Source organism: Falco peregrinus, chromosome 1 (genome assembly GCF_023634155.1).
Source record: "Falco peregrinus isolate bFalPer1 chromosome 1, bFalPer1.pri, whole genome shotgun sequence".
NCBI classification, from domain to species: domain Eukaryota; kingdom Metazoa; phylum Chordata; class Aves; order Falconiformes; family Falconidae; genus Falco; species Falco peregrinus.
This window is the reverse complement of record NC_073721.1, coordinates 104,467,458-104,494,298: the sequence shown is the minus strand read 5'-3', so window position 1 is coordinate 104,494,298 and position 26,841 is coordinate 104,467,458. Positions and strand designations below refer to the sequence as shown.

General features: G+C 45.9%; 1 protein-coding gene across 1 annotated transcript in view; it reads right to left on the bottom strand.

Annotated features, from left to right (window-relative positions):
* MDGA2 (MAM domain containing glycosylphosphatidylinositol anchor 2) overlaps positions 1-16,618 on the bottom strand; it is a gene marked incomplete at its 5' end in the record, with an annotated part of 252,942 nt that extends 236,324 nt beyond the window's left edge. Inside the window, one exon of the mRNA XM_027795564.2 lies at positions 16,472-16,618. Within this exon, the coding sequence (XP_027651365.2) occupies positions 16,472-16,618 (147 nt within the window). The remainder of the gene's footprint in view (positions 1-16,471) is intronic.
* Between the last annotated feature and the right edge of the window lie 10,223 nt (positions 16,619-26,841).

The following is a 26,841-nucleotide window of genomic DNA, read 5'->3' as shown; positions in this document are numbered from 1 at the left end:
GTGCTGGCCAGGAGACAGGACATGGGACATCCAGGCTCAGTCAGGATGGAAGTTCCCAGGTTTCTGCTTAAAAGTGCCTGTGACAGACACCAAAAAACACCCCTGTTGCCATGTTTTTGCTTCTGTGTACAGGGGTTTTTCCCCCTTTGTTTCAGAGGATGAAGAACTGGTGAAAATTCAGATGGTGAAAAACTATACAACAATGTCAAGCAACACTGGAAAATGACTGAGTCTCTTCTGCCCTGCACCTGGCACAGTTGAGAACGACGCTGGCAAGACCTTTATTCAGGAAAAAGAAACAGTGTGTGTTTGAATCCTACTGACTTTGAGATTTTAGCTTATTTCCAATTCAGAATCCAATGAGAAGAAAATTTATGAAAAATCCAGTAATCACGAATAGCATCATTCATATCTTATTGAGCTTTCTTGGCATACCTTTAAATGACTCCCACGAATGCCAAGGAAAGGGATCTGGGAACAGTTCCCACATATCAAGAGAATTGCAAATAGACTTTCAGAAAAAAGCAAAAAGAAAAAAACCTGGTTCAGCTTGCAACTAGAAATAAAATGACAGGATTAAGGGACAGGATTAAGGACCTGTAGAGCGAAGGCTAAGGAAATCATCACAACATTAAGCAACGATGAACTGAGATGATATCCAAAGGGAAACAAAGATAATAATAGCTTCAAATCAGGGTATATTTAAAACTGGAAAAGTTAATAGCAGAGGGAAGAGGGCCACAGCCACTGATTCATCGCTGCCTGATATGCAGCAATGATCCATCCCCAAACACACTTCTGCACTGGGGAGTTTACCGAGGCTGTGGATATCTCACTACATCTCTACTGCATGAGCTTTACCCACTTTTTGCAGTTTGGAAGGAGGTGCAAGGCAAGCTGGTGTGTCAGGAGAAAGGGTATTGCAGGGGCTGGTGATGAGGCTTTAAAGAACCTCCATCCTGCAGCCTCAGCAGGGCAGCACTGCCACTGCGAGCCCGTTCTCGCTGTGTTGAAGTTGCACTGTTGCGTTAAAACAGACAAAAAACCTAACTGGCTTTGAGCTTATGCTCCCTTCTATATTAAAAATTCACAATTATAAAGACAAAATAATTCCCTCCCCAACGAAAAAAAAAAAAAAAAAAAAAAAAAAAAAACCACACTTGAATGAACCACTAAAATCCAGCCTGACAGAGGTCAGAAAATCATCGTCAGAGACTAAAGCAAACACAACTACAGCACAGCTTTTTGCTTTAACGTTCATCTTGCTTTTACAGGGAGGCTAAAAATAGAAGAGGCAGCTGAACTAAATTCAGCCCACTAGAAGTTAAATGGCCAGGTCTTCTCCACAAACATACAGCATTAGAGTTCTCAGACAGAAAGGCTTATTTATTTTTTTATTGTGATTTTACTTTCTTTGGCTGTTGTGCAAATTTCCTTGATTTTACGAGAGATTTTTAGTTAATTATGTATTTACCTAGTTAGCATAATTGTCCTCAATTATGTAATTAGTGTTCATATGTGTAATCATTTGAACATGTAATTATATCTAATTACACCATTAAAACGTGCAAGTCATAAATATCTTTATCATTTTGATTGATAGACATATGAGGAAGAAAAAAAATCTCACTTGTTATTTTTATCTCGTGGATCATGAAATCTGCAAGAGTAAGAGGATTCAGCCTATAATGTTGCTGTAATTATTTATAAGGACCTATCAAGACTATACCAAGGTTATACCTTTCAAGCAGAGGTAGAACAAGTCAAAGCACTCAAAACTAAGGAGCAGAGTCACCCAGTGCAGCAAGATTTTTCTGTAAAAACACACTAATAAGAATAATCTCAAAATACTTATTGTTTAGTGTCTAGTTATGCTCTTGACTTTAAAAAGAATAACAGCCTACAAAAAAAAAAAAGGGGGGGGGGGGGGGGGGGGGGGAGGAACTCACACAAGTTGTTCCTGTTTGTTCTGATGGAAGATGCTGCTGTACCCTAGGAAAGGATTATAAAGCTGCTTGCAATTTTTAGCTACCTCTAAGACAACCAGCTTAGCCACACTTATCAGGACAGCAACATTTCTCAGTTCTGTTTAGCTTTATTTCAGCAGCTGTGCTGTGCAACTTGTACTACAGTACCAGAGCAAATACCTTGCATGTACCACATGAATTAGGACAGCGATAGCCGAGTCTCCTTTTTAATTGCTTTTGGCTGGGAAGGCAAACATTTACACACAGATTAAATAGTTAAGCTCATTTAAAGTTCAACTTCTCCTCTTCAGGTTCAGTTTTCTTGCCTTCACTAACATACAGAACAGCCTATCAAAAAAAAAACCAAAACCAAACAAAAAAATCCCCACATTTGCCTACGCTGACTCCAAAAGTTGGGGCTGGGGGGGTGAAGGGGGAAGCCTAACACAACTGACATAACAAGAGCTCTTCAGCACCACTTGGGAGTAAGCCTCAATTACAGAGCATCCTTCAGCAGAAGGCATATGGTTTTTCCAGCCTGGTAAGCTCCACTCGCGCTCTGCAGAGCATCCAGATCCCAGTGCACAGGTGGATGACAGCACAAATAAACCCAGTACTTCCCAAAACAGCCCCTGCCAACTGCCCGAGGTGCAGGAGAGCTCAGCCTAGGATATCACTATCTACAAGAACAGCAGTGCAGAGGATAAAAACCACGCAGAAAGGAACATAGAGGGGCTGTTTAACGATCATACCAGAAACAACCTAATTTGGTCAGACTCTATCAATATCAGACACCTCAGGTGGATGAGGTTTTGTAAGCAGCATTCCTTTCTTTAAATTTCAAAAGCAACAATCTCAAGAGCCTACCTCAGTAATTCACAGAATCACAGAAAGGTTTGGGTTGGAAGAGACCATAAAGATCACCCAGTTCCCACCCCCTGCCATGGGACATCCCCCCCCAGCCCAGGCTGCTCCCAGCCCCGTCCAGCCTGGCCTTGGGCACTGCCAGGGATGGGGCACCCACAGCTGCTCTGGGCAGCCTGGGCCAGCACCTCGCCGCCCTCACGGGGAACAATTTCTTCCCAATATCTCATCTAAATCTCCCCTCTTTCAGTTTAAAGCCGTTCCCCCTTGTCCTGTCACTCCATGCCCCTGTAAGAAGCGTGTCATCCCCCCCCCCCCCCCCCCCCCCAGCTTCCCTGTCGGCCCCTTTGGGCACTGGCAGGTGCTGTCAGGTCCCCCCGCAGCCTTCTCTTCTCCAGGCTGAACAGCCCCAGCTCTCCCAGCCTGTCTCCACAGCAGAGGGGCTCCAGCCCCCTGAGCATCCTCGTGGCCTCCTCTGGGCTCACCCCAGCAGCCACCTGGAACCAGGAGAATCACCAAGATACAACTAGTCAAATTATTCAGAATAAAACAAATATTCATTGATAAAAATAAATGACCTTTAGAAGCACACAAAGGTAACTTTTCAAACACCTCTTATGCTGGAGGCCCCAGAGCTGGATGCAGCGCTGCCCGGGGGTCTCACCAGAGCAGAGCAGAGGGGCAGAGCCCCCTCCCTCACCTGCTGGCCACGCGGCTGGTGCTGCAGCCCAGGGTACGCTTGGCTTTCTGGGTGGCCAGCACACATCACTGGGCTTCTTGTCAAGCAGCCCCACCAAGTCCTTCTCCTCAGGACTGCTCTCAATCCGTTCCCTGCCCAGCCTGTGCTTGTGCTCCGGATTGCCCCAACCCACGTGCAGGGCCTGGCACTTGGCCTTGCTGAACGCCATGAGGTGTGCACAGCCCACCTGTCGGGGTCCCTCTGGACGCACCCCTTCCCTCCAGCGTGTCAACCGCACCACGCGGCCTGGTGGCACTGGCAAGCTTGCTGAAGCTGCCCTCAATCCACGCCACAGACAGTGCAGGGGATAGTTCCTGGTCCTCAGGTGCCACCAAGCTACTGCTGTGACAGTGCTGTCTTCCCAACCATATGCAGATATGTGGAAAACAAGATACCAAGGTCGCTGCACACAGAACCACAGTATGTTAACAGAACCATCTTCCCTCCGCTCCCTGCATTTAGTGGGATGTAAGAAAAAGGCTCTGAAGTACAGCCAAGCATTAATGTTCAACGACTGAACTGCCAGTCATGGAAGTACACACTGGTGTTAAATAAATCTCCCCTTGATGGGCATCAGCATTAGAGACAAACTCTGGAATCAAGCATAGGAGACACCAGCATCAAGTTTGTAGTCCTATCACACATCCTCAGAGGCACTAACATACGGTTGGACATTGGGATCTGACATATCTCATTTTTAGAGAAGAACTCAAATGGGCTGCAAACCCAAAGTGTTTTCTAGCCACAAACACTTCTTGCTGCTAGGGGAATATATACGAGGAGCTCACTGCCCTGAGGTTTTACTTGCAGATGTAGGAGAACATGTCCTTCACTATGTCCACAGCAATGGGAACGATTCCTATTTTACTCCACAAAAACCATCTTCAAGTGTTTCTTTAGGAGATATCTTTTTGCAGACCAGGTACCAGAATGTACTGCTGCTTCAGCCACAGCAGATCTGCATGTGCTGCTAGTTTCCCTGGGTTACTAAATTATCTCTTTACTCACCAAAGACATTCTTTGTCAGCGAGAAAGACCTCATAGCAACAGACCTCATTCCAAAGCCACCCACCTCATTTTTGCTTATGAGACTGGTATGTTCAACAGTCACGGAAAACCAGCTACTTCTGCAGCATCCCAGAGCCGCCGCTCCCTCCTTTCAGCCCACAGCCTACCTTTAAAGTGCCGTCAAGGAAAAGGAAGACAAAAGCTGACAATATCAGGGAGAAACTAAAGACTGCAGAGCACAGTTTGGGGGGAAGATCCAGAGGAAGGCGAGAAGACAGATGCAATCCCTTCAGAGGACAAGTGTCCACATTTCAGCAAAACCAGACAATTTTGCTTTTTACCGATCGTGTTCTGTGTTCATTGGAAACTTTCTGCAGGGGATTTCAGGCAGCTTTTAAGCTTCCACAAGCATCAATATGAAACTGGTATGGTAAAAATCACCAATCTGGATGTCATTTCCAACTCCACGTGATTCTCTGATAGTCTCATTTCGGTGATTGCTGATGCTTTAACAAGCCTGGGCTCAATATGCTCAACTAAGAGAGTGCGACTGAAATATACACTTCACTTGCCGTGATGCTGCATTTATCTTGATTTAAGCTGACCTCTTTCCCCCACCACTTCCAAGCCCTATTTAGAAACCTGCAACATATTTCTTGTTGAGAGACAGCAGCCACCTGGAACCAGGAGAATCACCAAGATACAACTGGTCAAATTATTCGGAATAAAACAAGCAAGGAATTTCTTTATCAGCTTGCAAACCACGTGTCTTTTAATCCAGCTTCCTGCAGATGATAGGGTGAATGGCTTTACATTCCTTTCTGTGGCACATTCACAAAATATTCAGTGGGACTACATGCTCCGTGCAGTGTACGGCTGAGTTACCATATCAAAATGATGTTGTTCAAGACAAGATTACATTTTAATAGTTACAGAGGGAACAAGATTGTTGCCATCCTGAAGATGGAAGTGCTCAGGGGACCCCAGCAAGGAAGGGCACCAGCTGTCCTCATGCTGACCACAGCACCCAGCTCAGGGTCCCAGTGAAAGCCTGTGTGCCCCAGGGGCACACAGACCAGCAAGGACGCTGGCCCTTCCTCACCCCTGCTTCCCTACAAGTCCTGTGCTCCACAGCAGGGGGGAGAAGAGGCTATGTAACTGCCACCTGACAAAGACAACTCCACCAAGTCCTCATATTAATTACAACTTAACTCTGAGTTTTTACCATTAGATTGCTATTAGGCAAGGACTTCAGGTCCAAAAGAGATTTTAGGGGAAAAATGTCTTCCTTAGGGGTTTGTGTTTTCTCCTGGGTTGCTTTTTGGGAAGCCTAAATTCTTATAACCTTCACCATCAATGCCATGTTCAACACAAATTTCTGGGTCTCAGCAACTCTGGACCTGTCTCCTTCCTCACTTGTTTCACCATCTCTGCTTGCTCTTACTTCAACGCTCCCAGAGTCATCCTCGGGAAAGCTTCCCTCCCACGGCTGAGGCTACCTAAGATTTAGCATTGACACATTATACAGAAGCATTGAGACAAAAATATATTTGTCGACAATATCAATAAATGAAGTTTAGAAGCACGCAAAGGTAACTTTTCAAACACCCATGGTACATCGGGATATCACAGACCATGGCAAAAGCCCGTCTGTGAGTGTTTGGAGCTGACGCGCACCACACTGAGCTGCACTTCACCTCTCCTTCCAGCTCCGAAAAGCACGCTCCTTGCCAAGCAGCCAGGTACCTCCATCATCAGACACATGTAACTGTGGCACATTATAGGCACACCTTCACTATTTACATTGCATACCATCTTAATTACTCAGTGTGATTAATGTAGCCTCCTCTAACGCTTCAGAACAGAATCCTATCTTCACCTTATTAGCGCGCACGCAAAGAAAGAATTAACATTTTCTGGCACTCCAGCCATTGAAATATAAAAAGCAGCATTTCAGAAAAACAAAACAAAAACCCCACGTGATAGCCTCTTTGATCAGCTGCAAGTGAAACATAAAAGGCTCCTCTGAGGTAAAGTGGATGCTACATTTTCTATTTTAATTGATAGGAATTCTTATTAACTGCTGATGTGGTCAAAGAACGCAATTTGTGGGGAGGGGGGTTACTTACACTGGAACAGCTGTTTTCCTATTGCATTCTGCATATCCTTATTACAGTAATTGTACTCGTTAGGCAAATTGATGATGATTTCATATGACACTCCTCAGTTCATGGGAAGACTTTACAAATGTTCAGTGAACACCTGACAAAATCCAGCCTGACTCACGACTAAATTAGCCTGCATTTTATGCTGAAAAAAACCTCATAAACGTTTGAGTCAATAAAGCCCACATTTAGCTATGAAGGGCATGTGTCTTCATTGTTTTTCAGCATTAAAAGTAATAAGCAATTAAACTTCACATGCCATTTTTGCTGTTGAGGCTATGAACAGTTTATTTGATGTTTTCTTCCTAAAGTACAGGCATCTGAACTCACACCTTCTGTAGAGCACTGCAGATACATTCAGTGCCCACTACAAGCCTCCTCTGCTCTGTTTGACAAGTGACGTAAGTGTTAAATGTGAAAAAAGTCTGGGACAGAAATCACAGCACCCACAGCCAGGGACAGCACTGAAAGACAAGCCAGTAAGTCACTCCTGGAGTTACACCAGGCTTCTTGGGACTGAGACCCTTGTGTATCCCAGAACATCACAAACTGAGCGTATGACACACTCTAACCCATGTTGCTTTGTGTAAAGACCCCACAGACATGCTGGGACCCACCAAAAGCCTATTTACTTCCAGAAGTTTGGTTTACTTCTGCCACTCATATGAGATGGGGGGTGGGTGGAATTCCAATAAGCAAGGAATGGTCTTACTCAACTTTTTGTTTCCTTCCCTGCTGTTGCTTCTGAATGCAAACTTAGAATACTGAGCAAAAGCTGCTGATGACCTGGGCTACACTGACCTCTGGGTCTCAGCACCAGGGGTTTGCCCTGATAAGGGCAAATGTGCTAGTCCTTTATCTACCCGTATGTTCTTCCTGTTGATCCTCCTCCCAAATTTGAAAGCTTTGCTCCTTTCTGCTTCTCCAGAAAGGCTCTGCATTTGTTTGGGGAACACAGACACCCCATCACACAGGAAGGTGCTGGCCAATGTCTCAGCAGGGGACTCATCCATCTCACCTAATTCTTACTATTAGGTTCAGCATGCTTGCTTTGGAAGGAAAAAAAACAATCCCAACAAATTAAATGCAAGGCACCATGAGGCTTTCCCCCACTGTGCTATCACTGCTTTCCTGCCTTGCCTATTGCTTCTTTCACTGCCCATTCAAGCCCCATTGTATCACTCAGCACTATGTGATAATTAAAATCAACGAATTCCTTCTTCTACAGTATAAATCTGCAATACAAACCCTGTGCCACACACTGTGGACAATAGCTGCAACAACGCAGGTGCAAAATGGGTCAGCCCTGCTAACTCTGGCTGGACCCAATGTGGCTTGCCCAGGTCAGCCCAGGCACCTCTGGGGACTAAAGCACCAACCCTACGCTGAGAACATCTCCTGCCAGCCACCACCTCCGTTTCTGCAGGGCAGGCGCTGTGCCCAGCACCTCGCTACTCTGACCAAGCTGGCACACAGCGTGAGTCAGCTCAGCATCCCCGACAGTGCCCCCCTGCCATGGGAGAACATCTGTGCCACTTGGACCACCCCCGCTGGCCACCCAAACTGCCAGCAGGCGGGCTGCAGGTCCCCAGGGCCACACACATCCCAGAGGAGCAGCAGTCCTGGCTCTGCTCAGGGTGTGCAACCACCAAGCCTGGGAAGCAGAAGGGATCTCCTAGCAGGCTCTCAGCTGCAAGGGGACTAGCTACTTGTTGACAGAGTGGCCATCAGCACAGCACTCCACTCCTACAAGTGGAAAGAAAACAGCAAAACAGAGGCAGGGAGAAAATTTTGGGTCTTCCAAAAGCAGATCCTCCCATGCATTACTTCCTGGGAGAGCCAAGCTATCTGCCACTCTCTTCACACACAACCAACAATAAGTGCACATCTTAGCCCCTTGATTTCAAGGGGATAAAATAATATAGTCCGATAGCGCTGCAGAGGAGAAGGATGTCAGGAGGATGTGAGGAGGTGGAATCTGCTATGGTTCTGCAAAAAAAAGAAAAAGCCTCGTTGTTCACAAGGGCATGTTGCAACCCCAAAATAGTCACAACCCCAGAGCTTGCTGAGGGCAGAGGGCACACAACTCTCAGATGGCTAGACTACATGTGTAGTCTCCTGGAGCTTGGTCAGGGCAGGGGGGCAAATGTGGGGACCACATCACCAGCATCGGCCCATGCTGGTGGGGACAGAGAACACTCCCACAGCTGGCCCCTTGCCAGCCTACAGCCACAGTGAAGCAACTGGACAAGGACTTGGGCATCACCCTCCCTCCATTCAGCATATTTTGCATCTCAGAACGTTCGTGACAGGATAACATCACCCAAGGTGTGACCGCACACAGAGGCGAAAGACACAGGGAAAAAAACACCCAGATAAAAAAAGCAAAAACAAAACAACAAAAAAAAAATAATGCAGGACAAACAAGGCCTTTGGCGGACAACCAGGAATACAAAATCCCAGCCAGTCCCTGCTCTTTCAGAAGATGCTGCTTCCTCTGTCCCCATGGTCCAAACATTGGTCCAAACCAAGGTCGTCACCTTGGTACAGCCACAGTCGTTGCTGCCATGGGCTGGATGCCCCCCCCCCCAGCACAGACTGGAGCTGCCAAGGGTAAGCTGCATCCCTCTGTAGGCTGTGCAGGAGAGCCTCACGACTGCAAATAAAATGTCACCTATCAGCTACATAAAGCAGCAAATGACTGACTTGTGTCACAGGGATAAGTACATCCTTAGACATCTCTTGTTGAGCCGACAGGCGGGTACAGCACAACAGTTGGCTCCTGGGCTGGGGTCTGGAAAATGGATGGGTCTGAAGGGTGACACTGCAGCCCCTTGCCCTGATGGACCGGCAGCCAGCCCCAGCGATCCAACATGGACCACCAGAGACAGAGAAGGACTCGTCACACAGCCCTCACCCCCAAACAGCAAGGGGCTTCACAGAATTTTGTTCAAAAATCCAAACCAACCTCTGGGCAAAATCCTGAAAGCAGTAATTTATGAAAAAAGGGCTGCATTTGCCCACCCACCATTAGCCTCACCTGAGTATGGATGTGGCATTTTAAAAACTTAATCAAGGAAAATTAGTTTCTATGGCAACTAATGGCACATTTAATAGATCAAGTGATGAGTGCTGTGTATAAGAATGCTGCAAATTATGAACAGCAGCGATATATCAAGTGCTACACAATCACTCCACGGGCTACAAGTAGACTTGCAATCATGTGTTGGGGTGCTCAGAGCTTTCTGTATAATTAGGAGTGAGGCTAAGTTTTGGGGAACAACAGTGTGCAAGTGTTTGTAATTCTCTTCCCTGGCAATAATTACCGTAGCCTTCCGTTATTCTCCCCGAAGGCCTTATTGACATCGATTAGACCCCAACACATTTTTGAACAAGTTTCAAACCAGTTTTCAGCTTGCGAGTGCAACCACCACTCTGAATACCTGGGGTTTCCCTGCCTCTACCTGCCTGTAACTAACTGTAGGGAGAATTTTGTGGCACATGGTGGGAAGCCAGTAAGAGAAAATCTGAAGACACGTTTTCAAAGAGAGGCCCCTATAGAGCAGCATCATTTCAGCATGACTTGGAGCAGATCACAAAGAGGCACATGCAAGTCATCAGCCTGTCACAGAACTACATCAATTGATCGCAAAGTTAAAAGCAATGCCTGGAAAGACAAAAAGGCATAAACGTGCACTTTGGTAAAGCACGCAGGAGCACTGACATGATAAAGAGAAAAAAAAAAGGAAACATTCATTCCCTCTCCCAGACTTCCACTGGCAGCAGATATCTACTGTGGGCAGCCTCAAGTCATGCAGGGTGTCACGAGAAGCCTAAGGAGGCAGCAAATGGCCTGGCACCACAGCATGCACACCCACACCAGCCCCACCGGCTTCGTTTCCTTACAGCCATCAGTGTCCCCTTAGGAGAGGAGCCCCATGAGCATCACTTTCTCTTTGCCTTTTCCAATCTGTGAAAGAAGGAGAAGAAAACACAGGTCCCACCTAGCGTGGTCTGATTCCCCACTGCTACAGTCCTCCTGCTACACTCCCTCATGCCAATGGGGATAATAATAACAATAATAATGAATATGGTAACACCAAACCATAGCAGGCCCGTGGCACAAGCAGAAGGGGCTTGCCCAGGTCAAGGTGAAAGCCCTCTCACGCAGAAAGGCGCACTCGCTCCAGGGGTCTCAAGCCCTGTCCTCTTCCCCACGGAGTTTTCAGAGCTAGAAGCACGCCCTGGCAGGCATTAATGTCTAGGCACACTTACATGTAAATGTGTCCTAGCTACAAAACCTGGATATTCAGGAGACACCTTGCAAACCAGAGGAGAAAGATAGATCTGCAGAGACTGTTTTTCCTCTCTTTATATCCCAGGGGAACTTTTAATGTGGTAGAAAGGAAAACCAGACAGACACTGTGCTGGTAACAACAGTCCTACAGCACAGGAGGCTGCGACAGAGCATCAGCAAGGTCTCCTCTCCTTGGCGATGGCCCATGGGATGCAGAAGGTTGAGGAGAAAGGTGCTTGGCGTGGCAGAGCACACAGAAGAGCCTTTGGAGACTCCCCGAGGACCATCTCTACTCTCTGAGCAGCGGTTTGAGGCGGACTCACAGGCACCTCTCAGCCAGAGTCACTGGGCATTTTTAAGGCTGACAGGAAGGCAACGACTGGACAAACATCAGACAAGAAGACCTGATGTCTTCTACAGCCAGCCAGAGGGCTCAGCTGGGTCCTCCTCTAGGCTCAGCTTCTTAAACTGACCCATCCTGTAGTGCTGGCATCTCCTCCAGCCCATCGCCAGGTCTGACACATGCCTACCTGCCACCTGGCTGAAGCCTTCAGAGGACTCAGAGGAGGAAACGTCAGGAGATTTTCTTGGACTAACCATTAGATACTTGGCTTCCAAACTGCCTCTCAATAGCTGTGGAGACCTACTGTGAGCTTAGGAGAGCAGGTAAATGCAGCTAATTAGCCCCAAAACCAAGAAAAAAATTCTTTCTTGAGTGCATGATTTTAAAGAGATTTTAATTTTGTAGATGTAATTACCTGTAGCTCCAAACCCCAGCTATTCAGGCACTCAATTACCAAACTCAGCTTGCAAATGACGAGACGAACTTTCTGCTTTAACATTCAATGCTCTTAAACGCTGTTCCCAAAACTGAAGGCTTGCAGAAGGTACTTCCACAGTTTCGCTTTAAGGACACGAAATAAAACTCGTTACTCACGCTAGCCTTACATATTGAATGATCTTTTTACTTGAGCACTGCTGCCCAGCTTCCCTACTTCACTGAGCACGAACAGAAGCAAATGCTCCGTTACTGAAGCAGCACATTTGAGAAGACTGAAGCCCATGCTTACCTCTTGCCTCCATGCAGGGGGACCACACATGTTTATGGGTGGAACCTGGCAACCTCTGCTTCAATGTAATGCCATCACCTGCGATGGCCAAAGCAAAGGCAATTAGCAGAGAAACCAGGCAAGAGAACAGCACATGCAAAGAGCAACTTGCTGTTAGCATCCCTGCAGAGGTGCACCACTTCCCTGCTAACATCCTCACCCCCTGCATCAGCCACTGCCACCCTAGTGTGGCACTTCTGCTCCAAAATACTTCCAGCAGCCTTTATTTATTTAGGAACTTAATTCCTAATAGTCCCTTGTCCAGTTGCTTGCTGAAGTGTAAGGAGTGGCACAGGACAGTGGCTGGCCAAGACCTGAGTTTACTGCAAGAAACAGGGGATGCATGTATATCCCAGGCTCACACTTTAAAGAAGAATAATAAAACAGGCTATGGCAATTCATTAATCCAAATCACCTGGTAAAACCCTGTGTCCTGGTTTCAGCTGGGATGGAGTTAATTTAGCTCCGAGCAGCTGGAGCAGCGCTGTGGTGTGGATGTGGTGTGAGAGCAATGCTGACAGCACACGGTGGGTTTGGTTGTTGCTGGGTGATGTTTGTACTAAATCAAGGGGGTTTTGGTTTCTCAGGCCCTGCCGGCGAGAGGGCTGGGGAGGCACAAGGAACTGGGAAGGGACAGAGCCAGGACAGCTGACCCGAACTAGCCAAAGGGTTATCCCTTTGTAAGGGGGATGAACATAGACGGGGGATTTTATAAATGCCTAGTCCAGGGTTGCTTACTTCTTACAGTGTTTAAAACAAAAGGGGTTTCTATGTATATCAATATAATGGAAAAAGTTTGAGAAACACATGTAAGTTGAAAAGTATTTGTAAAATAGATACATAATTACGTATTTTCTAAACTCACTTCCCAGGGTCTGATAAAATAACATTTTGAAAATAATTTCAATACAATTTGCAAACTGAATATGATAACCTTCTGTGCAAAAATCAGTGAAAAATTGAAGTACTGAAAATACTGGCAATTACAACAAAATGTGGATGGAAGTCTCTTGCAGAAAAAGATAAAATAAAAATATATTTTCAACACTTTCATCTGCAAGAATAGGAAGCATCTTGCCAGATACTTCCTCTCAAACCCATCTCATATGAAGGCTGTCTGAACATGAGAATCCAACAGTAATATATTGTCCAGTTTCATATATAAATTCTGCACATATAAAAAAGGAAGGCTTAAAAATAAATGCCTTATCTCCCCTTATGCCAGCCATTGCCTCCTCGTCACAACAGAAACATACTGCAGACCTCCCCCTAAAGAACCAAGACCTTAAAGCAGAATGTATTCCACAAGCAAAATAAATAAAAATCTTGGGCTATCTGTATTTAAAATACCCAAGAGCAATTATTGGCAGGCAAGAGTAGTTCTCTGACAGCTGGAAAGGGTGAGCACCCGCTTGTGGATTTTACATCCACCCTGATCTCCTGCCTGACCTCAATCGCTGCTTTTCCCCAGCAGCCCCGCTGACAAAAGCAACACAAACACTGGTGAGATTCATGGCAGTCCTGTTAGAGAGAAACCAAATTTCACGGGAACCAGTCCAAGGGGCTGCAGCTCCCACAGTGCTGCATGCTGAAGTTTAAGTACGGCAATGCAAAAAGCCACGGCGTCTTAAGCCCCCGCCCCCACCCCCCCGCGGCCATTTTTTTTATTTTTTTTTTTTTTTTTTACTTTCTGGAGCACTAAAATTGAATGGAAATTTAATAAGAAGGTCATAAAAAGGCTAATGTTCAAATGCAGCCCTGCCAAGCCTCCTGTATTTCACTGCAGAATCACCCATCTGAGACTACCAAAACTATCCCCCTGCTCTCAGGCAATTAATCTGCAAAAAATATTGCGAGTCTCAGAGAGCTGTAACGTGAGAGAGAGAGAGCAGACCCAGGTGCTGCCTGACAAAGAAAATCTATAAACAGGTAAAACGAAGATAAATCAATTTTCCATCCTGAATCCCAGATGAGAAAATAGAGATTTTTATGAAAAAAGCAGCAGCATGGTTGCTTTCTTGTAAGACATTTTTGTTGAACAGCTTTGGGGGTTTTTTTGATTCAGCAGCATCATAAGCTTTGTTACTGCTTGAGACGGCGCCTTTCCTAACTGGTCCAAAGCATTGCCTGACAGGTAACAGCCCCACTTGCTCTGAAGCTGCCTCTCAGGCAGGTTTGAGAGGGACCTTCGATTTCAGCTGCACAAACCTCGCAGGCTGCTGGTCAGCTTTGCTGGAGCAGATGGAGATGGTCCAAGAAAGAAACATCTTCAAGGAAGCTCACTGGAAGTGTCAGTCTACCTTTATCCTGCTCTTTTCTGCCTGCGCATGAACGTGCTATTTGCCTCCACCCAAACAGACAGCATGCCAAAAAGGCTGCACATCCAGAGCCCGTTGCTTTGGATCTTAAAAAGAGGTTAAATAAGCCTGGAGAAGAAAAGTTTGGGAAGGCAGAATGAATCCAACGTCACTAACAGACACCAAGAGACATGGACTTGTTTCAGAGAGGCAGCCAGCCTGGGGCAGATCCCATCGCCCCCGGCTGAAGAGCACCTTCTGCCATAACAAACCCCCTAGCAAGCACCAGCATGTCCTCAAGGTGGGACGTGCTCCCTTTCTGCTTTCATTAAAATGTTATTATCAGCTTTCTGCGAACGAGGTGTGTTATCCATGCAGGTCTCTCTTTCGGCTCTTCCAACCAGCAGCCGCCAGCATTTTCCCAGCATCTCCCCTGACAACATTCGACAAGCCACCGATCCCCCATCGCATGAGCACCATCGGAGCATAGAGGACAACCAGCAATGGGGGAGGATACAATAGCAGGGCAATAAATACGTTTCATACCTTGTGAGGCACTGAATATTAAACTTCAGAGTACCAACCTGATTTTAAAACATCACTGTTCTTATGGGGTGTTATCAAAACAAATCAAATCCGGATACTTCACCCAGTCTGGGTTTTTTTAGACCCTTTTTATTGTTACCCTTCACCTGGCAAAGGTTAGATAGAGATCACTTAATCTAGCGACCATTTAATCTAAGAAAAATGGCTTGTTTTACAACATGGCTTTAAACTGTGACTGCAGCTGGAAGAGTGCAACTATGTGCAGTTACAGTAGAGTTTTCTAAGAGATGGCCTGACCTACACCTTCCCTGGCACCAGCACAGGATAAACTTCAACTCCTTTATTTTAAAATCTTCTCATTAAATTGGAAACCGCTATGGAATAAATGGCACATCTCTCTTTCCTGGAGGAACATCACTCATCTGCAGACTTGAGGTCTCCCAGTGAACCTCCCTTCCCCAGCTGCACTTCACAGGTCCCACCTGTCCCACATGATTGCAGGAGAGAGGTGACTCATTCACCACCTTGCAAAGAAAATCCTTACTAGGTATTGTAGCGTTCAAAATCACATACAAACGCATGCACTGTGAAACGTGGTAATCTCAGCTAATTGCAGGTGCATTCTCAGCTCTCGTACTCAGCTTGTTTACCAGCAGAGCAAGGTGAGGGGACACAGCAGAAGTGAAAGTGGCAATGTCCACATTAAGGGAACAGAGAGCGGGTTTGGTTCAAAGAGCAAAAGAAAAGGTGGAAATGGAAAAGCAGAACAGATAGGGAATAAAGCATTACACCTGCACGGGTCTTAAGAGGCCCTGATCTAAAATAACCTATTAATGGGGTACCCTGGGCAAAGGGGGAGTGGGACACACACACACCAGGGCAGCTGTAGCACAAGCTGACAAGACTCTTCGGCTTTGAATGGGATGCTATAAAATAGAGTTAAGGTCTTGAAAAAGGTAATTTATTTCTGTTTAACTTTTGTCTTCTATGGGGCTGCGGTGCTGAGGTTCCAATGACGTCCAAGACTCAGGCACACAGCAAGACTCCCCCGAGCTTTCCTGTGCCCCCTCTCCAGCTGTTCACTCTCGTGCTTACTGTCTACCTTCAGTCGTCCCTGTCCTCATATTTGTTTTTCCTTTCCTTCTACCAGCTTTCACGGATCTCAAACACTCACATCAGGACCACATGTTAAAGTTGGTTATAGACTTGGTGATTTTAATACCAAGTTCTAGCCAGTCATTCAAAAGAAGTTAAAAACTTTCCTGCTGTTGTTTCTTCTGCAACTTGGTAATACAAACCATCAGCCTGGGCAAATCCCCCATCTCCAGGTCCTGTCGCATTGATTTCTACTTCCTACCACCCTGCACCATTCTAGACCTTAGTGGAAGATGAAAACAGCTTGCACAGGCTCAGAGACAGAGCTGAGGAAAGGTGCAGTGACCAGAGGCAGGCTGCCACCGGGCACAGCGGGGGGCTCACCTGTGGCCGAGGATGGCCGGTGACCAGGCAGGTCAGCTCCAGCGTCTCACCCTCACGGATGGTGTAGACCCTCTCCGAGTAGCGCTCCTCCTCGATGTTGCACGCCAAGCCCGAGTGCACGATCCGCACGGTGGGGGGGGGCTGCAAGACCCAGAGAGAGAAACCAGGTGAGCATCATCGCCTGCACCCCGGGACTTGCTCAGAGCCATTTCCACTGCAGCAGCATGGGACCCCTGCCTCCCCCTAACTGGGAGGACCGAGGCTGGAGCTGAGCATTTTCACTGTGGAAAAAACTCTTTTGCTTACTCAGCACACACGTATTCGGCAGCAGAAGAGGTTCCCACGGTATTTATGAATACCTAGCAATCCCCTGAATGAAACCTTCACAGACTCATTTACATTCCAGTTATTTTTGTTTCAAATTCCAAATGAACTCTGCATTATTGCTCTTTTTTATTATATATCTCTCTAAATGTATTATCGCACTCATAATGTTAATGAGAAGCCTTAATTAAACCACTAAAATTAAGCAGAAGAAAGAGAGGGACTGATGCTGCTTCCTTTCAAAGTCGATACCAAAAATCCCATTGCTGTCAGAGGCATCAGGCTTTGGGGCGGAGGTTAAGTTCAAGCAGAACCTTTACTTTAATTTTCTTGCATATGCAACCTGAACTCGGGAAGTTACCCTGTTTTACATGTAGTACCTGTAGGAAAACGGCAATGTCGTTGCTAATACAGCAGGTAAAAATTACAACCCTGTTTTGGCAGGTTTCCAGAGCACATTCCTGGTGCTAGGGTTTTCTTTATTTCTGAACCATGAAATTCACGAGTACTAAAACTTCCAGAGCACGGATCGATAGGATAAGAAAGTTGAGTTACATTCCTACTACCAAATAAAGTAACATAAACTAAACAGCAGAAGAGACAAAATTTAATTCTAGTGAGTTTTAAAGACCCAGTATTTTGCCCTCTGCTTGTCACTGGGCTGCTCCCGTTCGGTAGAAGTGGCTACACCGTGAAGTCCTAACTGAAGTCTTCAATCACAACGAGCAAGCAGGACAATTGCTGCTGAGACCAACAAGACCTGAAGCCTCCTGGACCTGTTTCCCGTGGGCAAGAGGCCTGTGCTGCTGCGATAACATCCATGTGTTCTCCCCAAGACCCTTGCAACAGCTGTACTCCCCCTCCCCAAAAATGCAGCTCTGTTTTCAGGGCTCTGGGCTGCACATCACCTCTTCTGGCACCAGTCTACTGGTTCTTCGACCAACTTGCAATTGCTCAGCTAACATCCACATCAAGCGCACATGGGATTCCTGAGGTGCATCGCTCTGCCCCCCCACCATCACTATGCCCTTACTGGTCCAACCTGCGCATGGCCCCCAGTTGACACTGCTCATTCTGTTATCAACTGCTGCACAGCACCTACAAGTCATACCAGCCTGGTAATAATTCAGATTTCTAACCTTTGATCTCCAGAGGCTGAAGAAAATGAGACTCAAGCAAAGGACCCTGAACATGACAGTGTTAGGTCAACTAAATGAACAGGAAGAGAGTAATTATTTCAGGCTGTAATGACTAAGCCTGATATTCCCAGCTACCTTGCACTGCCCCCATCCATCTCAGCCTACTATATTTAGATCATTTTTCAATCTGCCTGTCTAGGTTAACCTCTTCAACAAGTGTTTAAGAAATGTGTCCTCAGCAAAGCCTCTCTGCAGAGCAACAGCACAGGCAGAAGAGCTCGTGCAGGGAAAGAATGTTTCCTGTGTTACTGGTGTGCTCACAAGTCTAACGGTACGAGATGGCACAGGTCTGGAAGACCACTAGATCAGCAGAGACAACAGCTCGGTGGAGCCACTCAAGACTAACAAGCGAGCACAAAAGCAAAAAGCCTTGCCACCCCACGCTGACAGCCTCCCATCGTGCAGGTGTGGCCCAGCAGCTAAAGGTCCAACAGCAGCAGAGCGCTCCAGCAAAGCTTCCAGCAAGTTCTGCCCCTTGAGCCACCAGGCACCGAGTTTCAAAGACCCCTCAGCTCACCCTCTCCACCCTTCTGCAGGCAGCCCCCGGCCAGCAAAGGGGAGTACAGGTTAAAGACCAACGCATCCCTGCTCATGGCAATAGTCTGAAATAAAGCATTCTGGTTCCTCGAGAATCCAGTAACTGAGTGCGCTGGAGTGACTGCTGGTCCCGGCGCCCGCGTGGGGCTGGCTGGGGTCTGTGCTGGGAACAGCGCTGAGCACACAGGGCTGTTCCAGTCGCTGCTGAGCGGGGCTTGCCCAGAGCCAAGGGCTTTGCTGCGCCTCAGCCCACCCCACCAGCGAGCAGGCTGGGGGGCACCAGGAGCTGGCAGGGGACACGGCCGGGACAGCTGACCCCAGCTGGCCCCAGGGACGGCCCCGACCATACGGCGTCACGCTCAGCATGTAAAGCTGGGGAAGCAGAAGGAAGGGGGGGCGCTGGCAGGGATGGCGTTTGTCTGCCCAAGCCCCCGTCACCCTGGTGGAGCCCGGCTGCCCTGGGGATGGCTGAGCACCTGCCTGCCCTGGGCAGCGGTGGGGGAGCTCCTGGGTTTGCTTTGCTGCTGTGCGCGGCTTCTGCTTTGCCTCTTCAAGTGTCTTTGTCTCAGCCCGGGAGTTTTCTCACTTTGACCCTCTGGTTCTCTCCCCGTCCCGCTGTGGGGGGAGTGAGCGAGGGGCTGCGTGGGGCTGAGCTGCCGGCCGGGGTTAAACCCCAGCATGAGGCCAGAAAAAATTGCTCCCTAGCATCAGTTATTTCCAGGTACAACACAATGACTGCATATACACACAATGCTCAGCCCATAGTCACATTTAGTCAGACAAGTATATCCCTACACAGGAGCTGCCTCAGCTCTGCTTTCCCACTGCTCAGTAGAACTGTTCTGCAGCCTCAGCACACTCCCTGTGTGATTACACAGCTGTCGCTTTGCAAGGCTAAAGATGCTATTTACTGCTTAGAAGAAACAAATCAAACCTATCCATCTCTTTGTACCACAGATCCAGGCTGCTCTTCCCATGGAGCTCACTGTTTGTCCTGCATGGACAGAGATGTCCTTGCTTAGGAGTCAGCCCCATGTGTCAAACTCTGACCTTAAAAGAATCTGTTAATTCTTTATTATTGTTATTATTTCTTAAATAGAATAGCAGCACTAATGCTTGTACTGTGGCTTTCCCTGTGCTAGGAGTGCTGCTCCACCTCCACACACCTGAAGAGTTCAATGTCCTGGGCCACGGAGTATCCTCCTTGTCCTGCCACGCACAGCCGCTGTACAGCATGGCTCTGGACCACGCCTGGGGCTTTTACAGTGTCCCACAAAACAAGTACAAAATACTGAAATGCTAAAGCAAGAACCACGGAGCAGAAAGGTAAAACAAGGTTCAGCATAGATCATAAGACTTCTTATAAAATTAGAAGAGTCAGCAACATTACGCCAACATCCTGCTGCCTTTTGAATCCGTATTGCATTAATATTACATTTTCATTCATATTATATTCATATAACTTCAAATTACATTTGAAGTGTCCTTTATTTCAGTCTCTAATGCCACTGCTCCATTTCCATTAGACTTGGGAAGGCAATACAGAAAAGAAAAAATAACCCCCTGTGTATTATTATGGCAGAAAAATATCTGCTTTAAGAGGAGATCAAACGAATAAAGGAAAATAAAAAATAATCTTACTTCTTTAAGTTTTAAAGTCTTATGGTTCAGAAGACGTTGCATAATTATGAAATGTCACCTCCCTGTCCACTGGAGGAATATTCATTACAGCTACTTTTGAAATATGCCTCCAAGGACTTAATACCAGATAAGACATTAAAGTAATATATACTTGGCATTTATTTTGTTTGTGGCATTTTAGAAGAATTTGTCTTGTGATTATACACAGTAAATATTGCATGAAAGAATCCATCATGGTGCTGTTCCTGGCAACATGCACACACAATGCAAGGGAAGCTAAGTGTCAGGTCAGGAGGGAAAGCCATAACAACAAAACCAAGCACAACCCTGCCTAGCTTCTGCTGCAAAGAAGTTGTGTGGCGCCATGAGATTTCTTCTCTCGGATGAAAAATGGTGCCAGCCTGACCTTTCACCATGTCTCTTTATATATTGACGTTACATAGTTCCCCTTCATTGGCTGCTCTTTTCCAGCAATTTCAATTTATTTCCCTTATATGTCTCTTGCACGCACATGCACGCCTACACAAGCGATTTGGTTTCAACTTGCAACAAGTTCCCCAGACAGTACAGACCTGGCCGGGGGGGGGGGGGGGGGGGGGGGAAGTTGCAACAACTTCTGTGAGATTGTAAAATAAGAAATTTCCAAAGCTGAATATGTATGCAGGTACCTATTATGAAGGTATGCACACTTAATAAAAAAAAGACAAAGGACAAAGCAGATGCTGTGAAGATAGCTAGCTAACTTCAAAGGGAAATGTGCAGAATAAAAATTTTCGAAAGCAGTGCAGGATTAAGTAGAAAAGAATTTTTATCAAACCAGGCTGGTCAAACAGAAAAAGCAAACAAACAAGTGAGAGTTAGTACAGTGCTCAGAAAGGAGATGCTTTATGTCTTACAATACATTTGTGGAGCTGTTGCAAATAAGAGACCTTGGACAACTGAAGTGCTCCAGTCTGCCTATTCAAAGTGCAGGTAATTGTCTTGACCTCAATCACAATCTTTACAATAATTGGTATTTTTCTAAGGAAAGCTCAACTGCTGTAATCTTATTAATAAATGACCATTTCAGCTCCTATTGCAAAATAAGTTTTAGTCTATGTGATTGCAATTGCACTGTTTCCTAACTGCTCAAAATGGAAGACATTCAGAATCTCAAAAGTATTTATTCACAATTTCTAAGTTAATCTCAAAAGTGTCTAGGGCATGAGATATTTGTTTGTGTCACTTTATGACACTGTCAAATTAAAAACAGACCAAAGCTTAAACGGATTTTTTATAAGAGGGTGTAACTTCCACAGAAAGCATCCTCAGCTTCTCAGTCTTCACAGAATCATAAAATCGTTTAGGTTGGAAAAGAACTTTAAGATCATCGAGTCCAACCATTAATCCAGCACTGCAAATCCATACCTAAACCATGTCCCCCAGTGCCACATCTACACATCTTTTAAATACCTCCAGTGACAGCTGGAAGTTGAAGCCTTTCTCCTCCCCCTTTTCCACATGTCCCCAGCCACCTCTTCAGCTACGTATTAACCCATCCTGGATTTATATGCCTGGACTTGCATGCATCAGACAAAGAACAACAAAGAAAACAAACAAAACCTTCGCAGGAGTTTGGTCTCATGCTTCACCACCACAAAACGAGGTCCCTGCCAGCTTCATCCAGCCCCCAGCAGCTCACTGCAATTAGCAGGAGGGCAGAGCAGCCATGCTCATCAGATGTAACAGCGACCACTTCACTATCCCAAATTTTAAATAAGAAAGAAGTCCTCCAAAAAGACGAGGACCTCAGGTCACATTCATCCCTGAAGAGTTATCATGGCCTTTCCCCCACCCCTCTCTGAACCGGAGCGTACCTACCATTCCAGAACCAGATACCGACAGACAGAGATCATAAGCCATAGATCGTAAGTTTTTAATACTTGCTCAGCAGGAGGAACAATAAACAGCAGTGTAATGAGATGTAAGGAGGGGGGATATAAATCTATCTGCTCCTAGAAACAGCATTATTGTTCCCCTAACTCAATAGATACTCTGCCGATAAGCTCTGCAATGTCAAAATTAGGTCAGCCTGTGACAGTGGTGTTGGGAAGCGGCAGCGTGATTTAATTAGCTCGGTGCCTTCTTATGTTAGTGCTATCAATCAAGCAGGCTTCCTGAGCTCCAGAAACGCAGTTTCAGTCACAGAAGATGGGTGAATATTAAGCAATGTGGCAAAAATCAGCCCAGTCAAAGAGGAAAAGAAGCTGACTTCATCCTTCTCTTGCTGGTTTGGTGAGTAAGACCAGCTCAGGAGAAGAGAGTACACCACAGATGTTATCGTGTGCATAAAGTGAAAGTAGGTAGGAAATATTTAGTACTGATACATAGGAGCCTTTTAAACTGTGGACGTTCTCCTGCTATCACTTATCACTAAGGCTACTGAAAAGTAACATATAGCAATAATGCTATTAAAAAAAAAAAAAAAGAGAGAGAACAAAGAAAGGAAGAAAAAAGAGAGAAATAATCTATTTAAGAGTTTTAACCAACTGTAGTAATTTCAAAAATTTCCACAAGAAGACCTGTGCTTGCTCAGCAGCACTTTGCACATTATGGATTGAACCAGGAATGTCACAACTGATTTCAAGTGGCCCTTACTAGGGCAAGCCCCTTGCGCAGCTCAGCATCACACAGCCTCTGGCTGAAGGTTTCCTGTATTAGCTACGTGGCATTTGTCTCGCTGGGATCCAAAATGAAGAATATAATCAATACCCTAAATATTTATTTAATAAAACCTAATTGTTTAACATTTCCCATTCCCCGCCTTCCCCCAAAGAACATTACAGTTGGAAAGAAGGGAAAAAAAAAAAAAAGTCGGGCCAATAATAAATTTATTAACGGACGGAGCCTAACCTCCAGTTGGAAAAAGACATCACAAATCCCACGTTGCCTGCAGCATAAATACTCTAAACAATGCATTGATGAGAATTATTGCCATAGGGCAGTGCACTTCTCATGGCAATACCACTGAGATTCCTGATTACTTCATTTGCAATTAGCTGAATTAAGAGCTGATATGAGTATGGAAAAACTTAATTCTGAGAGTTGCAAACACATTTGCAATAACTTTAAATCTTCCCTTTCTAAAATATATATATACATATATATGTATGTTATTCCCTCCTTGTTATGCTGCAGAACTGCATGAAATTCACTGGGGGCTTCACTCTTGCTGATTTGTTTTACATGGAAAGGCTCCTGATGCCAAGCAGCAGAGTATCACAACAGAAACAACAAGCAAAGGTGCCCACGTACATCCCCAGCTGATGCCCTGTCGTGGAGAGGCAGAGGCTGAGCATGCAGACGTACCCCACTCCAGCCCCAACACTGCTCCCCACAGCGGGAAGCCCAGGGCTGCAGCCATGGAAGGCAATCAGAAAAGGAGAAGCATTTTATTAATGACAAATACATTCTACATTTTCCAGCAGAATCATTATGGGTCATCTATTTCACCTATGTACCTCATTTTTAATTACATTTTCAGTAATCCTACAAGTTCCAGAAATCACAAAGATCTTATCATTGCTCAGATTAAAGGAAATAATTACAGAACCCAAGTTCTGACATTGTTGAGTTTAATCCTCTCACCATTGTTTTCCAACAAGGTCTTCACCAAACCTCTGTGTAAGTGGAACTTTTCACCAGCAAATAACTGCGGCCAGAGATGACAGAATTGTATCATAGAATCATGGAACGCTTTGGGTTGGAATGCACCATAAAGACCACCCAGTCCCACCCTCCTTCCCCGGGCAGGGACCCCCCCCCCGCCAGCCCAGGCTGCCCCCAGCCCCATCCAACCTGGCCTTGGGCACTGCCAGGGATGGGGCACCCACAGCTGCTCTGGGCAGCCTGGGCCAGCACCTCTGGCTTCTTCATATGACTTCTTCATATCTCATCTAAATTAGCCATTCCCCCTTGTCCTATTTCTACATGCCCTTTTAAAAAAGTCCCTCTCCATCTAATGGCATTTGGGAGGGACTAACACTGAGGTTCTCCATGCCTGGCAGCACCCCCAAAGCAGATGACTTCAGCCTCCAGTTAATTATGGATGCACAAATACAGAGCATCCTTTGCAAAAAGCTCTTTTCAGGTCAGTTTTCTATGAACTCAAAGAAATAGCTCCTAAAAGCACAGGAATTTGGTTTCTAGTTAGCCCTAACCATTCAACAACTCAGTAATTATTTTACATCAGTGTTTTTCTGTCCTAAAACTTTTATTTTTGTTTAGCAGCACATAGCAGTTGGCAAGCAAAGAGCACTCTTCATTGAGGGACTGAAAAGACCCAAACCAGCCAGGGAAGACCCAGAGCAACCCTGTCGACATCTCAGTCTGTTCTCTGCTCAGTCTACCAGGACAACCACCATGCCCACCCTGGTGGGAGAGCCCAGCTTTGAAAGACTTCTGTAAGATCCCAACCACCACATATTCCTGTACGTATGGCTGTAAGACAAGCTCCCTCTTCTGTATGTGGAATTAACTGATGTTAGTGCATTTTTATTTCTTTTAAGGACTTTTGTGGATTGTCCTGGAATATCAGAGATACCATCACACAGCAGAGAAAACCCTTTTCCTAATGCATAAACATTTCTTTTATTGAGTCTGCCTCTTTCTACCTCAGCTGAGCTATCACAGAGACCTCACTGCAACACCATCCCTGCTGCTGTTTCCACAGGAGCAAAGGGCTACCACTGCAGCGGCCATTGCTGGGTCACAATCATGTGTCCCTGCCAAGGCAAAGAATTAAGAAACATTTCCTCTACGCTCTTGCAAGAATTTATCTCCAGGCTTACATCTTGCTCTTTTTTTCACCCACCAAAAGGTCAGCTAATTGAATTCAAGGGGACAGACTGCTCTTCTCCATGGTGTAGGACTGCCAGCGTGCACATGTCTTGGTAAGATTCACAGGTTTGGGCTGCCAAGTTACTCTCCAAAAGGAACCTGAGGACAGCACGGGTACCTCCACTTCAACTAGCACCACACATGGGACATACTCAGAGCAACAGTCTCTCTCTTGACCTTGGACATAAAAATTGAACTGCTTGAGTCTCAGCACTGAGAAAACATCCCTCTGGTATGGGATTTCCTGACAGGGTTACTGAGAAGGAGGTTTTGGGGTTTTTTTTTTTTGTTTCGTTTTGTTTTTAAACTGAGTCCTGGCTGCAAGTAAAAAGTCATAGACACATTGTCTTGCAAGTCTTGCTTCCGCTTGACACCCTTAAATTGGCAATTAAAGCTTAGCACAGTAGTCATGTTTTCTTACGCCACAGAATCAGTCAGGGTTGGAAGAAACCTCTGGAGATCATCTAGACCAATCGCCTGCTAAAGCAGGTTCACCTAGAGCAAGTATTCCAAGTGTGTATTCCATACTTTCTGCACTAAAATAGTGGCCCCTGCAATTGGTACTTCTAAACTTCCCAGCCTCTTATTCCAGCATGCTCAGAGAATGACACTGTCATGATTTCTTGGTTAGTTCACAACATGCCAGGTTGATATATCCTCTGCACACAATAAATATGGCATCTTTCCAGGACGGCCCTGATCTGGGGGGAATTGTAAAGACAAGTGTAGAGGGAAACCTTCCCACACTACATCTTCCTCCCTGAACTGCTCTTTGAGGAGTTTGCAACCTACAGATTGCAGGCAGTGGGTTCAATGAATCTTCTAAAATAAGAAAAGAAATCATCTACAAGTGACGGGCTTAATTGAAGCAACACTTTGTTGTTCCTGGCATCACAAAACAGATGATGTTGCCAGACCTGTTTCAACAGTATTATAGTCTAACAGTAAACACATCTTACTTATTTGGCTGTTCTGAGCGTACAGTAATATATTGACTTTCCCCCACCTAAAATGGCAGAGGCACATGAAAATCAAACACATTAAAAACCACCTCTTCAAAACAAATCCTGAATTCTTAACCATTTCTCCCATTTGCCCATTTTGACAAAACATCTTTCAGAAATGTATTTTTAACTCTGGTAACCCACTTAATGAGAAGCAGCACCAAGGAGATAGATTCAGCCCCTAAACTGCGCAGACACACACGTATATATAATGCTACAGAAATTAGCCACAGGTCGCAAAACAACACGGGAAAGAACATGGCAAAGTTCGTGTCCCTCTTCAGAAACCTGAAGTTTCATTAAGTTGAGACTATGATGAATCACAGATGCAGGCAGGAGGGAATCCAGATACACAGCAGGAGCTCTAGGTGAGCCCCAGACCTCACCCAGGACCAAGAATGTTCAGAGTAGGCCAACTCTGGACCTTCTTCTTACGGTCCATGCAGTTTCCCCTGTCCCACCGTAACAATTGAAGCTACATTTGCTGCTAGTAGAAGCTGGTAGTGAATTAGCTTGCCTGCACCTCCTGTGCCCCCTGCAGCCAAGCACAGCAGCAAATGAAACAAGATCCATTGAGAGTCACCCCGAGGTGCGGAGACACCTGGACCTGTTAATTTGATAACGCCACAATTTCACTACACCTTGCTCAAAGCCGTGCTGAGGTCCACAGCACAGCACATCCATAATGGGGCACTTACTGATGAACCAACGGAGTGCAACCAAGCAGAACAAGGTTGGAGCTAGCATGAAATAAGAATATTAAAATGCCTTTCCCCAGACTCATGCT